This window comes from Loxodonta africana, chromosome 3 (assembly GCF_030014295.1).
Source record: "Loxodonta africana isolate mLoxAfr1 chromosome 3, mLoxAfr1.hap2, whole genome shotgun sequence".
NCBI lineage: Eukaryota > Metazoa > Chordata > Mammalia > Proboscidea > Elephantidae > Loxodonta > Loxodonta africana.
Window position 1 is genome coordinate 30,799,262 of NC_087344.1, and position 16,110 is coordinate 30,815,371.

General features: G+C 58.2%; 1 protein-coding gene across 8 annotated transcripts in view; it reads right to left on the reverse strand.

The window, feature by feature from the left end:
* Positions 1 to 228: 228 nt before the first annotated feature.
* WIZ (WIZ zinc finger) overlaps positions 229 to 16,110 on the reverse strand; it is a 29,580-nt gene continuing 13,698 nt past the window's right edge. For 2 of the 8 annotated variants that reach the window (XM_064280867.1, XM_064280863.1), the window contains 9 exons: positions 15,428 to 15,751; positions 11,015 to 11,185; positions 9,706 to 10,209; positions 8,339 to 8,737; positions 7,258 to 7,806; positions 5,345 to 5,872; positions 4,760 to 5,179; positions 4,245 to 4,440; positions 229 to 3,436 (listed from right to left, as the gene is read on the reverse strand). In XM_064280867.1, coding sequence (XP_064136937.1) covers positions 3,277 to 3,436; positions 4,245 to 4,440; positions 4,760 to 5,179; positions 5,345 to 5,872; positions 7,258 to 7,806; positions 8,339 to 8,737; positions 9,706 to 10,209; positions 11,015 to 11,185; positions 15,428 to 15,751 — 3,251 coding nt within the window. In that variant the 3' untranslated portion in view covers positions 229 to 3,276. Of the gene's footprint in view, positions 3,437 to 4,244; positions 4,441 to 4,759; positions 5,180 to 5,344; positions 5,873 to 7,257; positions 7,807 to 8,338; positions 8,738 to 9,705; positions 10,210 to 11,014; positions 11,186 to 12,357; positions 12,611 to 15,427; positions 15,752 to 16,110 lie in introns of those variants that run through there. The other 6 variants (XM_064280869.1, XM_064280866.1, XM_064280868.1 and 3 more) reach the window with 5 other exon arrangements.

The window sequence follows — 16,110 nt, forward strand, 5'->3', positions numbered from 1 at the left end:
TAATTGATCTGGTGGTCAGGATGTGCTCCACCATAATTCAGGGGGGAAAGGAGGGGACAGAGAAGGGGAACAGGGTTGGGGAGGGAGGGGATATAGCTGAAGAGATTGGTCATGAGTTGAAAATCGATGAGTAGATGCAGATTTATTTCACTGTTCTCACTACTTTTGTATGACTGGAATTCTCCATGATAAAATCTTTTTAAAAAAGCAACTCCCCATACACCAATGTTCATCGCAGCACTTTTCACAACAGCCAAAAGGTGGAAACAACCCAAATGTCCATCGACAGTTAAATGGATTAACACAATGCGGTGTACACACACAATGGAATATTACTCAGCCATACAGAAGTCCTGATGCACGCCACAACATAGATGATGAGCCTTGAAAACATCATGCTAAGAGAAATCAGTTGCAAAAGGAAAAATACTGTGTGATCTCTTACATAAAAAATATATAGAAACCGAAGATTATTATTGGTTACCAGGGGAAGAGACAAAGGGAGAATTTTTGCTTAGGGGGACATTGGGTTTATGTTCATGGTGGTGGAGTGATTTGGAAAAGCATAGCAAGAACACTGGCACAACTTGCAGAATGCAATCAGTATAACACGTAGAAATGGTCGAGATGGCATGTTTTGTAATATTTTGACAAAAAAAAAAAATCCTCCCCTCAAATTGGGGCTTACGCAGACAGGACTTGCGGCCATGTGGGGCAAGGTTTTGATGCGTTAAGTGAGAAACCACAGAAGCAGCACACAACACTCTGATTGACGTGTACTCCAGCTTTGGGGTTCCCCTCCGTGTCACCCCTAAGGGATGCTTACCTGGTCTCCAAAACTAAGGCTTAGAGCACCTCTCCTGGGTCCTAGAGCGTCACTCACAGCACTGGCTGCCCCGGCCCTCATTTCACCCCATCTGTTATTGATTTAACACCCACGGCCCTCATAGACCATTGAGAGAGATAATAGTATTGCTTAAGCAGAGAAGGGATGTGTTCAGAAATGTTTTAGGAAAAGATCCCTCTATGGCAAGGACTGTATTCAGCTCTTTCGAATAAAAAAATCCAGTAGAGTCAGGCAGGACACAAACAGGTAACACTGCAGTCAGCCATCTCCAGGGGATTGGTGGATCAATGGTAGACTCCTCACCTTCCACGCAGGAGACCGGGGTTGGATTCCTGACCAATGCACCTCATACGCAGCCACCAAGCATCCATCAGTGGAGGCTTGCGTGTTGCTATGATACTGAACAGATTTCAGCAGAGCTTCCTAAGACAGACTAGGAATAAAGGCCTGGCAATCAACTTTAGGAAATCAGCCATTGAAAACCCTGTGGATCACCATGATCCAAACTGCAACCCATCATGGAAGTGCTGCAGGACCAGGCAGTGCTTCATTTCTTTGTGCATGGGGTTCCCAGGAGTCATGGGTGACTTGAAGGTAGCCAACAACAGACATCTCCAATAGCTGACTGTAGGAGGGATTGTTGTTGGTTGATGTGGAGTCAATTCTGACTCACGGTGAGTCCAAATGTTACAGAGAACTGCTCCATAGGGTTTTCTTGGCTGTAATCTTAGTGGTAACAGATCTCCAGGCATTTCTTCCGTGGCACTGATTGGTGGGTTTGAACCAACCTTTAGGTTTCGAGTTCAGCACAAACCATCGGCAACATCCAGGGACTTAGCGACAATGGTGAGGTTAAAAACAGCATGTGATCAACAAGGAGCAGCTAACGAGGTCTCTTGATTCAAATCTCAGAAATGTTCAACAAACATCTGCAGCACAAGCATGTAAATAACATCGCAAGGGAGTCAGTGCTCCCCTTTCTTTCCCTGATGTCACCAGGGCTCAGGATGCATGTATCTTCATAGAAGTCACCTGTCTCCAGGTCAGGTCCTTCCTGCTGGCCCCCCATGGAATGCTTCTGGCTGCTTCCTGCTCCTCCCTCCCTCCATAGGCCCCCACTCCCTTGCTGGACAGCTCCTGCCCTTAGAAAGCCCTCCCAGCCTCAGTTGCTTCCCAGCCCTGGCTCCCTGCACAGACCAGCCTCCTGGAGCCCTGGGTAGCATCTCCTCTGTTCACATGAGTCACCCCCCAGCCAGCCAGAGACTCCCACTACCCAGGGTGTTGAGGGCTGCCAGCTGGGCAACTCGGCTCATCCCCAACTGGGCCTGGTTGGCTTGGTGGCCAGTAGGAAGCCCAGGCCAATCCCAGCCCTGGCTGGCAGCCAAAGCCAGCCTGTCCACCCAAGAGAAACACGCACGCTGGCTGCCTGCCCCGGTGTGTTTCCAGAAGAGAAATTTAATCTAATTTACAGACTTCTAGGTACATCGATAACCAAAAGGTTGCCACTGGAAAAAGTTAAAAGGTCAATCAGCCTTCCCGGTATTTACCTGGCCCAGGATTGCAAATTAAAAAGATCGACGTTCCTTATTCTCTACACAAAACGCATTTTTAAAAAAGTGAAGGGTCTAGGGAGCTATACATAGAAAGCAACAGTGAAAAGGTGGGAAGGGGGCAGGTTGGGAGTGGGGGGAGAAGAGTCCCACCCCCCCCCGGACCCCCAAGGCTCTGGGGGGCCTAGACACGGCAGGACATAGCTGTCAGCTCTGAGCTCTGAGCTCTTCCCAGCTGGGAAGGCCCCTCAGGGAGGGGGGTGGCCAATGAGGGTTTCCGTGGCATCGTGGGCTCAGTGGGGGCCTCCCGGGCCCCAGGGGGCCCAGCAGAGGGAGCATGGCTTCCCCTGAGCAAGCACCATGGCGTGACGGGGCTGCTCGACGCAGGAAGTGGGGGGCTGGGGCAGATCCCGGGCCTCGCAAGGTGCGTGTGTGTGCATGCACGCACGTGTGTTTGCATGTGTGTGCATGTGAGAGGATAGTCACGGGGCGAGCGGGAACCAGAACAAGGGTCTTTGGGGTCTTTGCAAATGGTCATAGGTGGCAGACATAGCCTTGCCTGGCTGCTGGGCACAGGGGAACACTGCCCCCCTGTGACCAGGTCAGCTGCCACCAAGACCCGGGTGCTGCCCCTGCCCGATCAGGTGGGTATGGGCTGCAGGAAGATACCCTGTGGCCCCAGAGTCCTCGGGCTGGGGGATGGGCAGCTAGCTGGCTCCCGGCACCCCAGCTGTAGTGTGCCCGGCCCCCAGGGGGCACCGGTTTGAGGTTTTGGCTTGCTCCTTTGGAAACGGAAAAGAGGAAAGAGGGGAGGACGAGGACACAGAGAAGGAAAAGGAGATAGAGGTGGCATGAGAGGGAGTCTGGAATGCTTCTGTGTTAGGGCGCCTCTGCTGCCGCTGTCTGTGCCTGCGGGGCCTGGGGCTCCTCGGGCGGGGGGTCTGCTTTGGAGAAATTCATCTCCAGGATATGCCGCTGTAAGTGCCGCACCCACTCCTCCTGGATGGAGAGGGGGCCCTGGAATTCTACCTCACAAAACCTGCGGGAGAGAACAGAGAGGGAGGAGTGGTCATTGCTATCAGGAGAGGTGGAAGTGTAGCCCTCCATGTCCCTGAGCAACCTGGCCAAGTCCTGGGCACCAGGTACCTGGTGCTACTCTGTGGGGATAAAGCCCAGGATTTGAGGAAAAGGTGCCCAGAAGCCAAATGTTTCCCAATGGACAGCTACCTGTATCCCTTATAGGGTCATGGGTGGGGCCCCCTGGAGCCCCCTATCTCTGCTCAGGGCAGTCTACTGGTTCTGGGGCTGGGTAAGGACCACTTGGTCTCCCAAATACCTCATGTATTTGAGGCAGGCATGTGATCTGAGATGAGAGAAGGCAAAGGGAAGCAGGCCCTGTTCAGGGGGCTCCGGGACTGGAGAGGGTACTAACTCACAACTATCCACCTCCTCACAGTCACGCACCAACTTGCCTAGACCCCTCTTTCTGCACTCCCAGCACCAAGTCCAGGCCTAGTTCTGACAGCTTTATAGATACTAAACTCATTCAATCCTCATAACAGATTTGTTACGTAGGTGTACCATTGACCTGTTTCATAGGTTACAAAATTGAGGCAAGGAGCAGGTAAGTCCTTGTTCAAAGTCAGTAAACTGAATAACTACCAGAGTTGGGATTTGAAATAAGGACTCACCAACTACCAAGCTTCAGGGTCTTAGCCTGATGCTCTGTGAGGAGCTTTCAGGCTGGGCCCAGCCACACTCAATGGCAGAGGCTTAGTGCCATCCATAGGCTCTGGGCAGGCCAGCCCCCACTGGGTGGGCTCCTTTCTTCCCTGGGGGCAACATACCTGCACTTAAGGGTGTAGATATTGCCGACAAACTTGACGAGTGAGGTCTGGGGGGGCCGGGGCACCAAGGAGGGCACCGGCCGGACCCGGGGCGGGGGCTGCCGCGTCTCCTCCAGCTTCTGCTGCAGGTCATTAGCCTCCTCGCCACCCCGGGCCGAGGCCACATCTGGGGGCCGGGCTTGTCGGCGTTCGAATTCTGAGCAGGGGAGAGGTGTGGGAGGTGAGCTGAGGGCCAGGCTACTGGGGAGGTCCCTGCCTCCAGCAACCAGGGGGTGGAGGCTGGTGGGGGCTTGTTGACAAGATAGCGGGTGGTGGAACACTGCCTGGATGGGTCTTGGGACAGTGTGGGATGGTGGACGGATGAGTGACAGGTGAGTAATTACAGATTAAATGAGCAAACTGATCAGGATGTGACAACGATGCAGACAACTGGACGCAACGGTGAGTATGTGAGTGTGAGGACATGGGGTCAGCAGACCCACACAAGGTCACCCAGCTGCCCTGCTGGCACTCACTGTTGATGTTCTGCCGCTGGTGCTCCTCTGCCTTCACCATGCCTGGTGGGCTGGCTGCCAGAGGCCGCTCCCCGCCATCAGCTGCCCGGCTGGCCTCAGGACCTGGCTCACCCCCAGCACTGCGGCCGACCATGGCCAGGCCACCAGGTGCCAACCCGAGGGCCAGCCGCTTGTCACCATCACGGCCATGGCCTGCGCTTCGGAACTTCTTGGTGAAGGGGCGGCCACCCTGGATGTAGCTGCGGTAGGCGCCCACCTTCTGGGGCCGGTGTTTGATCCACTCGCTCAGCGTCTCAATGGGTGAGCCATTGACACACCACTCGGTCACGCCAAACTGCCGCAGATGTGCCCGTGCGTGGCTGGCCAGGGCCTTGCGGTTTTCGAAATAGAGGCCACATAGCTCACAGCAGGCCTCGGTGGCTGCGGGTGGAGGGGTGCTACTGAGCCATGTCTCAGAGGGGGCCTGAGGACCCAGACACCCCGCCCTGGGCCGGGGGCCAACCCCACCTCTCTTGGGGCCTCCCCACGGGGCCACTGCCTGGGGTCAGTGTGCACATGGCATGGCCCTCCCCACCCGCTGCTTACAGGAGTGGGAGGTCTTCTCATGGAGGGTCTTGGCCTTGAAGGGCAGTTCAGTCTGGATGTAGGTCTTGGCTTTGACCTCCGCGGGGAGGAGGCGGTCCTCCTGCAGCAGACGCTTAGCTGTCACCGTGCCCAGGTAGCCGGTAGCTGAATGCTTGGCTCCTGTGATGGGCGTCAGGCTGAGCTCGCGGGGGACCTGGGCAGGCCCCACTCCTAGTTTGCCAGGCCGGCCCACCAGGGGTGCCAGCGGCAGGGGAGCTTGCAGGATCCCAGGGGCGGCGGTGGGGGGCCCTTCCTCTGCCAGGGATGGGGCCAGGTCGCCGGCAGGGGGCTCCTTCTTAATGAGGCACAGCTTAGACTTCTTCTTGAGGATCTCCCGCAGCGTGTCAATGGGCGAGCCATTGACAGACCACTCGGTCACACCCATCTGTCGCAGGTGGGAGCGCGCGTGGCTCGACAGGCCCTTGCGATTCTCGAAGAATTCGCCACAGAATTCGCAGCGGATGTCACGTGTTGGCTCAGCCCGGGATGCTGCAGAGAGTCCAGGTGGGGCGGGGGAGGAGGAGAAGGAGGTGGTGGTTGTGTGTGGGAAGCCTCCGAGCTTGACCCAAATGGCTCACTTCCTGTCTGTGCCCCAGAGGCCCTGTCCACACTCAGTCCTGCCGCTTGCTCTCCTCAGCACACATCCCAGCAGGCTTCACACTGCCTGCCCGGGACACCATGGAGGGTGCCGAAAAAGCACTGCCTATGCTCTTGGGGTCAAATGCCAGCTTTGCTGCTGATCCCATGTGATGCTGGGCAAGATGCTTCCCCTCCCTGAGCCTCCATTTCCTCTTCCTGAGCCTTGGCTTCCCTTCCTTGAGCATCAGTTACTTCTCCCTAAGCCTCAATTTCCCTTCTGAGCCTGTTTCCCCTCCCTGAGCCTCAGTTTCCTCCTCTGGAAAATAGAGACTGAAACTACCACCTCCTGGTGCTACTAGGAGGGTCTCTAGCCATAGCAGCCTGAGACACATGGTGCAGAGTGGGCACATGGTGGACGTCACCTCGGGGGCACTCCAGCCTGGTGACTCTGGGCACGGAGTGAGAAGCCAGCGAAGGTGACATCACAACCACTGCCTACGGAGCGCTTTCTCTCACCGGGAACTTAGCGAAGTGCTGGATCCCACTCGAGCCGTAGGAAACCCTGTGGGGTTTGTACTACCACTGACATCCACCCTTTGAATGGAGGAAACTCGCCCAAAGCCACTTATTGCTAGATTGTGGAGGAACCCAGACCTAGACTCAAGCCTGACTGCAAATTTTAAGCACTTATTTAAAATGAAAAAAAAAAAAAAAAAAAAAAGCTGTTACTGAGTTGATCCCAACTTGTGGTGACCCCATGTGTGTCACAGTAAAACTGTGCCCCATGGGGTTTTCAAGGCTAGGACTTTTCTGGAAGCAGATCACCAGGCTTTTCTTCCAAGGCACCTCTGGGTGAACTCGAACCTCCAAGCTTTTGGTTAGTAGCTGAGCACATTAGCTGTTTGTGCCACCCAGGTACTCCTACTCAATTACCAGCAATGTCCAAAGAAAAAAAGAAAAAAAACACTGTAGAGACATCCACTTCCAGCCTGCCCCCAGTAAACATCACTAATTGATCGCTGGAGTCGTTCTGTCTCAGAATCTGGTTGGCAGCCACCACCAATCTATTGAAGACGGCACGGAACCTTTTTGCCACCCTGGCATCTGGCGTGACACAATTTGGCACCAGGAGTGGGTCTGAGTAGCAGAAATGTACAGATGTCCAGCTACCTCTTCATCCTACGGGCCTGCGTCTCCCCTATTCCATTTTACCTCAAAGAGCTTGGGGTACCCCATGGGGAGGCAGAGAGGAGCTCCCTTCGCTGTTGTCCCTGCCCTGCCCCAGGGTCACTTACACAGGTTCAGGGGGGTCATGTCTTCCCGAGACGCCGCCCAGGGCCCCTCAGACGGGTGTGACTCCCCGTGAAGGGCCCCGGGCAGCATCTCCCGCTTGATCTCCACCCGCATCTGTTCAGGCTTCAGCTTCTTGGGCAAGGAGGGGGCAGCCAGGCCTGAGAACATCTTCCGGGCCGTGGGGGGCGGAGAAGCAGCTGGTGAGTGGCCCAGGGGGCTGCCTGACGGGTGCGGCAACTTCTTGCCCATTGGCGAGAGGTGTAAATCGGCAGGGCCGCGGGCTTCCAACGAGCTCCCTGGACCGCCCACCATCTTGGCCAGGGCCTTGGGGCTGGGTCCCGGCGGGTTTGGGGGTCCACCGGGCCGGGAGTGGGCCTGCTGCCTCTTGAGGATCTCTCGCAGCGTGTCGATGGGCGAGCCATTGACATACCACTCGGTCACGCCCATCTGCCTCAGGTGGGACCGCGCATGGCTGGACAGGCCCTTGCGGTTCTCGAAGAACTCCCCACAGAACTCACAGCGGATGTCGCGTGTTGGCTCGGGGCCCGAGGCTGCAGTGGGCGGGGGGAGGCAAGAAAAGAGGGACAGTCAGCACCAGGGACAGACAGCTGGGGATGGCAGTGCCGCCACCTGCAAAGCGTCCAGGCCAGCTGGGTGTGGGCGGCAGCTGGCTAACACCTGGGGTGGTGATGGAGGGCAAGTGTGAGCGAGGGGCTGAGGAGCGGGCAGGGGCAGCACCAAGACTCCACAGCTCTGAGGACATGTGCCAGCAAGGACAGGAACGAGGGAGCTAAGCGGCCTCTAGGCGCCACAGGCCTTGCAGATCGGGGGCAACCATGGGCATGTTCTACACCAAAAGGCAGGACCCGCCCCTTGGCCTTCATTCTCAGGGAGGGTCAAGGTCATGGAGTTCAAAGGCCAAGAGCAAGGGCCCAGCAGCTCACTGCCAACAAGATTTCTGGGCAGCGCCGGGCCACTGCCCAAGCCCACGTCTCCTCCCTGCCCCCGCTGGAAGGGGCCACGACCCCCAGGGAGGGGCACCAGGGCCCGCAGGGAGGGGGGGCGGCTGAAGCGAGAACCTACAGAGGTTGAGAGGAGCCGGCTCCACATCAGAGGCCCAGAAAATGCCAGCAGTGGCGGTGGCCGAGAGGTCCTGCTTCCCCCAGGGGCTTGCCGCACCCACAGCCTTCAGCTTGGCCCTCTTGGCCGGCGGTGGGGGGGGGAGCAAGGAGAGGGCCGCGGAGGCAGGAGGAGGCCGCCCCGGCTGGGCCAGGGCGCCGCGCCCCGGTGGGAGGCGGAGGTGGACGCCGTCCCTCCTGATGAGCCCGTGGAGCACGTCTATGGGGGATCCCTTGGCGTCCGGGTCGCTGACGCCCAGGTGGCGCAGGTGGGCGCGGGCGTGGCTGGACAGGCCCTTGCGGGTCTCAAACCAGGCACCGCACAGCTGGCAGTCCAGCTCTCGGCCCCCGTCACTATCTAAAGCTGCGGAGACAAAACACAGGGGGGTTCACGGCCGCCACCTCGGCCGGCCCTGGGCTTGGAGGATGGAGGGCTGCAGAGACACTTAGCTGACCAGGCAGCAGGGGGTCCAAGACTCACACCGCACAGGGACTATGAGGCTCTGGAAGGCAGGAGGGCCTGGTCCCTACCTGGCCTAACCCTTGGGCACCGCTGGAGGAGGGGAGGATGGAGAGCATATAGATTCAGGACGGAGAGGCAGTGGCAACCCCAGGGGTCCTGGTGATGGTAGCCGCATGAGGTGGATAGCAGGGCCCTCCCTACCTGGCTGTATCTCACAGCCAAAGGCACATCTGCCCAGGGCCCTGCTCCTGGAACCTCAGTGGACTCAGTGGAGGCAGAGTGTGAAGGGACAACACGGTGCCCCACTGTGCGGGGAGCTAAGTCCTGGGTGGACCCCAACCCTAATGTCCACAATGTATGGGAGGGTCTGTTGTCCTAAGGAACACCCTTGCTAACCCTTGCCCACTCTGCCTGGAGGATCTCTCCCTGAACCCTATTTGCTGAGCCCATACGTGCAGCTCCACCCCAGGCACAGCTGGAGACACCTGTTCCCAGCACGGGATGGCCAGGAAGCTGGGCTGATGAGAGGCGCACGAAGACAGGGCCAAATTAAAGACGACCTGGTTGCCTGCACAGGGCCCAAGGCGCAGCCCTAGTTACCTTCGCTGCCCCTACCTGGGTCCCAGGGAAGGCAGAGCTGCCGCTAAGTGGTGAGGATGCCCCTGGCAGGCTCAGCAGCTGGGGCCAGGCCTCAGGGGAAGAATAGCGAGGGAAGGATTCTGTGCAGGTGGCCCAAAGGGAGACTCAGCCACCCTGACACTCCCTCTGGCCTGACAGACCCAGAATGCAGGAGCTACAGTCCCTGTTGCCCTCACCCTGGGCCCTCCCGGTGCTGGGACCCCCCCTCAGCTCCTGGGACCCACACTCACTGAGGTTCAGGGGCCCCTCATCCTCCGACTGGGGCCACTGTGCCTTTGGGGAAGCCGGCCGGGGGCTCAGAGACAGCTGGGGACTCTTGTCCTCGGGGTTCTTCGGAGCCGGGGAGCCCGCCAGGGCCAGCGGTGTCTTCTTGAGGAGCGGGGAGCTGGGGGGGTGAGATAGGCCCTTGGCCGAAAAGCCAGGTGGTGACTTGATGGCCTTGTTGACAGCGGGGGCATCCAGGGGTTTGGCCAGGGCGAGCAGGCCGGGGCGCGAGGCTCCAGCAACCACCTCCTTCGGCGAGCTGGACTTCTTGGCCAGGCCTGGCGGCAGCCCAAGGGACACATCAGGCAGGCCCTTCTGCTTGACAAGCTCATAGAGGAGGTCAATGGGGGCGCCGCTGCTTTCTGACTCAGCCACCCCCAGTTGCCGCAGGTGGGAGCGTGCGTGGCTTGACAGGCCCTTTCGAGTCTCGAAGCAGGCACCGCACACCTCGCAGGTGGTCAGGCTCTGGGCTGGAGGGCAAGACAGAGGTCCAGAGGGCAGGCGGTGATGCTACCTGGGCCCTGTATACCTACAGCCACTCCCCAGCCCCACTCACCCCAGGGACCCTGCAAGACTTTCACTTCTGTCAAGTTCCCTTACTCCATACAGTCACCACACTGAGGCGGGAATGGGCCTGCCCAGTTTGCAAATAAGGAAACTGAGTCTCACAGAGAGGAAGAATTGTGTCCAAGGGTGTGTGGCAGGAGGGAGCCTACTACGCCTGGCCAGTGGGACTCCTTTCAGATCTCCAGTGCACCCAAGGATCCTAGTAACAGGTTTCACACAAATTCTGATCCACCAGCCCCCCTTGGCAGTTCAACTTATGCACTCAACGCTGGGCTGGTAGCCCCGGTTCCAGTGATCCCTGTACTCTTCTGCAAAGCCCTCGCTCCTGCCTATCTGCGTCTCTGCCCGCCCCCCCCCCCACTTTAATGTCCCCAAGGGCAAGAACCAAGTCTGCTTTGTTCACATCATATTCCTGGGGTCTAGAGCGGTGCCTGTTACTACGCAATAACGGCCTTAAGACCAACGGATGGACAGATTGGGGTCTCACGGAAGATCACACAAGATTGCATAAGAACGGAGTCGGTAAGTGACTGGGTTTGAGTACGAGCTCCTGACCACATTGCCCTTTGCTTCTCTGGGTGCCCTCCCGGCAGGGCCTCACAGAGAAAGCCAAGGCCACCCTAAGGCCCCACACTAGCACCTGGGCTCAAGAGCTCCCCTGTAAATGTGACCAGCACCCCTGCCCTGCCTGCTGCCTGGGCAACTCACCCTTGAGGTCCGGCAGCTCCTGCTTGCTGCCATGGGGAACCTCTGCAGCCACTTTGCTGCTCAGCCGATTGGCCACTTGCTCCAGGGGCCCAGGGACAGGCAGGCTCTTCTTGGGGAGCAATGGGGAGCCCAGGTCCATGGGCACCATTGCATTCTCCTCAGAACCTAGGCCTGCGGGATTGGGGAGACAGGCTCAGCCCAGGCCAGCCTGGAGTCCAGGAGGACTGAGGGGGCCCTCGTACTCATCTTTGAATGAAGTTGGGGCTCCACCCATCACCCCCAGCACCAATGCAATCCAGGGACACCGAGACCACCCACTGACAGCGGAGGCAACTTTCACCCCCAGAAGGTAGAGAAGCCAGGAGAGGCAGTGCTAGCCTGAGCCGAGATGCTTTTCCTCTGGTCTTGGGACAGAACTTGGCTGGGGAGCAGGGAGAATCTGTCAGTCTTGGGGGAAGTGGGGCAGTCAGGACAACAAGGGAAGACCAGGGTCAGAGGCCAAAGATAAGGTGGGGAGCAGAGGACAAAGTGAATCTCCACTAGAAAAGGTGGCAGGAGCTGTGTCTGCAGAGGACAGTGGGGGGTCGGGGGTGGTCTCCCTATCACAAGCTGAGTCCCAAGTGGGGTACAGTGAGAACGGGGAGCCTGGACCATTAGGAATCTGACTGGGGATAGGTAGAGCAGGACTTAGAGAACTTTGTCTGAAGTTTCTAGACAACTGTCAGGCCAGGGAGCTTCCTGGGACGAGAGGTGTGTAGGGAAGGAGAATCAATAGCAGGTTTTCACAGTCTAATTTTTTAAGGAAAGGGTCCTGGAAGGCCTGGTGAGCCTCAAGATTAGAGTTTGAGGATGAAGAAGCTGTGTGTCAGATAGGCCAAGAAGAGGAATACATAATGGGGCAAGGAGCCAGGAAGGTTCCCTGCTCAGTTTGTGTCCTACAGGAAGGAGCAAGAAGACAAGCTGGAGGCCACTGAGGACTTTTGTCAAAGTCTCCGGGTGGGATGGGCGCGTCTGTCAGTTGGGGCAGGGACCGTATCAGGGCCGAGGTGACCGGCTGAGAGTTTGTTTCCGCGGACGAGCGGCCCAGAACCGTGGCAGGGCCGCTCCAAGGAGTGAAGAGGGCGTCTGTCAGACGGGGCAAGGGTTCCCGGAACGGCGGCGGGGAGTGTTTCCGAGACCGGGGCCCGGCGACCGGCGACCGGCGACAGGAGGCCCGGGGCCCGCGCGACTGGAGGGCCGGGAGCAGTGGGAGTCCCGGAGACTGGGCGGCGGACGGCGGTGGCGGCAGGGCCGGGCAGACCGCGGACTTTTCCTTCCCTGTCCTTCCCGGCGCAGGCTCTTACCGGGCGCAGGCGCCGGCCCGGGCCCCGGCTCCGGCTCGGCCTTGGGCCCGTCCCGCGGCGGCAGCGGCGGCGGTGGCGGCAGGGGTGGGGGCGGCGGCGGCGGCGGCGCTGGGGGGGCGGCGGGGCCCGGGCTCGGGGGACCGTGCAGGGGCGCCCCCGAGGGCGCGCGCTCCCGGGTGCCCCCCGCGCGCGGCCCCGCCGCCGCCCTGCTCTCCGCTTTTGTCACTCGGCACTGGGCGGTGGAGGCGGCCATCTTGGCACCGGCGCACGCGGGCCGGCCGCCCCAGGCGGGAGCAGCCGAGCGCCGAGCGCCGCCAACGCCGAGCCCGCTCCGCCCCGCCCCTCGGGGCGCGCCCAGGGTGGCCGGCCGAGAGCAGAGCGACGCGAGCGGAACACGGGTCCCGGCCCTGCGGACTGGCGCCTGGCTAGCCGACCCCCGAGCCGCCGATCCCCGACCGGGCGGGACCGCCCTCCCCTCTCCCCGCATCCTAAGGCCAAAACGGGACTCCTGCCCCACGCACCCCGCGTAACAGCATCCAGGCCCCTGGAGCCCCGACGGGCCAGTGGGACCTGAAGTCTCGCTCTCCAGTCCGGGATCCTGGAAGACGCCCGATCCCAGTCATGAGAGTCCCCTCGACATAATACTGGGACTCAACTGTCCCCCGACGGCGCTGTTCAGTGCTGGGAACCCCCTCAAAGCCGGCATCGTCTTCCAAGCACTCCCTGTCCCTACCCCCAACACTAAACAGGCTGCCCCCCACGCCGCGGTGCCTTGACAGCTGGGTGGGGCCAGAATTTGACCTTTGCTCCGCCCCAGACCTGGCACCGCCTCCCCTTGGCCCCTTTAGGGGGAAGGGGAGGCTTCTAAGGACAGGGCACATGGGGTACCCAGACCTGGTCCCTAGTCTTGGCCATTCTCCAGGTAACTTCCAGCATCTTTATACACCCACCAACAAGTAAGTGTCCACTGAAAGGGTGGTCACAGCCCTCCCTCCCAAAAATAAAGCCAGGACAGCGCCAACCCCACCTCCTGTCTGTAGGCTGACCACTTACACTCCAATGGCCTGTCACACTGGTCATCTAGCAGAAACGACTCAGCTGCTGGACACATGTTCCTTATCCCAGGTGCCTGGCCTGGGTGCCCAGTGAGGAGCATAAGCCTGATACCTAGGGCTCTGAAGACCTCCGCTGGGATGATTACGGAAAAAAAGGGGCAGGGCTGGAGCTGACATACCACCTCCTGTGTCCCCAGCCATCCCAAGAGCCAGCTCCACCTCCCAACCAACCCAGAGAGGGACACTGCAAAGCAAGCCAGGTGTGTGAGCCGAGCACCCAGGGTACAACCTTTAGCAGAGGCAAGACGCCTGTCCCCACTCTGCCTGTCGCCAAGGTGCAACCTCAGTTTTCTCCTTGTCAAAGGCGGAGAGGGGGCTCTGGTAGCCCACCTTCCGCTTTGCAGACCCTGACTGCCTTTCAGAGGTGAAAGGGCTTACAGTTGCATCCGGCTGAGCCCAGAGTACAGATCTAGGTAGCACCCTGAAAGCTGCAGTTAGGAAAAACAAGGAGGGGAGCTCCAGCCAGCACCTGGATAATTCCATGTCTCCAAACCCACCAGGAGTCCCTGGGTGGTGCAAATGTTTTGAGTACTCGACTACTAGCCCAAAGGTTGGCTGTTCCAACCTACCCAGAGGCACTTCGGAAGACTGGCCTGGTGATCTGCTTCCAAAAGGTCACAGCCTTGAAAACCCTATGGAGCACCGTTTACTCCGCATACGTGGGGTCGCCGTGAATTGGAGCCAACTAGGTGGCAACTAACAACAACAAAGGCCACTTCCTCTGCACAGCTGCTTTCTCTGCCTCTAGGTTCAGTAAAGGTGCCCACAAACTCAGGGTTTGCTAGGCTGGGTCCTTTACCTTGTCCACTTCCCACATGGTGTCCAGTGTTAGACACCACCATCAAATAGTACTATGGGATTTCCCAAACCATTGTCCACCAAAGAGACCACCCAACATGATGCTTTTTTTATAAGTCCAGCCCTGCTGCTATGTGGCCACGCAAAGCAGATGACACCCATTTCCTTATTTGTAAAACAGCAACATAATACTTTACCCCACAGAATTATTTTGAGGCATAAATGAGATGATACAGGTCAAAATCTCAATACACAGAATTGCTTGATTAATGGAAGGGGTTATCAGTGCTACCAGAAAATTTAGGAGTCATCAAATCTAGACGCTAGAACTGCGCTGTCCAACGGGGTAGCCACTAGCCTAATATTAGCCTCATTTCAAGTGCTCTGCAACCACACGTGGTTCGTGGTGATCATCTTGGGAAGTACAGAGAACATCTTCACCATCTCAGAACATTCTAGTGGACATCACTGCTCTAGACACACAGGAGTCCCTGGGTGGTGCAAATGGTTAAGCACTCAGCTGATAACCAAAAAGTTGGCAATTAACTCCACCCAGAGACACCTCAGAAAAAAGCCTGGTGATCTACTTCCAAAAAAATCAGCCACAGAAAACCCTGTGGAGCATACTTCTACTCTGACACTCACGGGGTCACCATGAGTCAAAGTTGACTCAACGGCAACTTTTTTTTTCCCCCCTAGATACAAGGTGTCATTAAGAGCAAGGATTCTGGAGCCCAGCTGCCTGGTTTCATATCCCGACTGCACTACTGACAGCTGTGCGACCTCAGGCAAGTCAGTTAAGCTCTCTGTGCTTCAGTTTCCTCATCTGTAAAATGGGGCCCATAATAATGCCTTCCATATAGAGGTGTTGTGAGGATGTAAATGAGTTTGTGTTGGTTTAAGAGGCTCAGGAAGAGCTCAGTAAATGTTTGCTTGATCATCATCAGGAAGCACGAGGAAGCAACGGGATTCAATCCGGTCCCTGAATAAAACAGAAATGACCCCACATGGCAGGGTGGTTGTGAAGACAGTGTGAATGTGCTTTGTAAAGCAATTCATAGTGCTTCCCAGAAAGTAGACTGGTGCTCCCCAACCCTCCATCCCCTGGGGCCCCCAGAAAGGGTCAGGCCCCTGCCCTGCCCACTCCCTCCCCTTACCATCTCCGTAGACTGGTCCAGGGTCCTCGGCCCAGGTGGGCGGGAAGGGTACTGTGAGAGGTAGGCGGGGCCGGCGGGAGGTGAGATAGGCACCAGGTGGTCCCCCAGGCTCACAACCCAGTGGACTGGGGGGCTGCTCGACCGCTGAGGTGGCCAGCAGCTCCTGCAGGATGTTGATGGGCGAGACCGTGAGCTCCCAGTTGGTGATGCCGAAGTCACGCAGGTGGGCACGGGCATGGCTGGAGAGGCCAGCCCGTGTGTCAAAGCCAGCCCCGCAGAAGTCACAGCGCATAAGGCTGAAGGTGCCCGGGTCGAAGTTAGCCACTGCAGAGGAAGAGAGGACACAGCAGCCTGGAGAGGGTGGCCCTACAGTTCCAGCCCTGTTACCAGGGCTGTTCACCTCTGCAGATAACATAGCCACCCTGCACTGCCTTCCTCTCCTTTGCCATTCACACTCCCCCTCCAGGAAGTCCTCCTGCCTGACCTCCAGGTCCTTCCCTCCCACATCTCCCAGCGCCAGGGACCTCTCCCTTAGAAACAGTCTCCAGTTGTGGACTTGCCATCATGTGGGGAGTCTTAGATTAACACCCTTCTCATGTCTAGAGATCAGGTCTAGTTTTACTCATATGACCACGATGGAGTCCCTGGGTGGCACAGTTGGTGAAGCACTCAACTACTAAGCA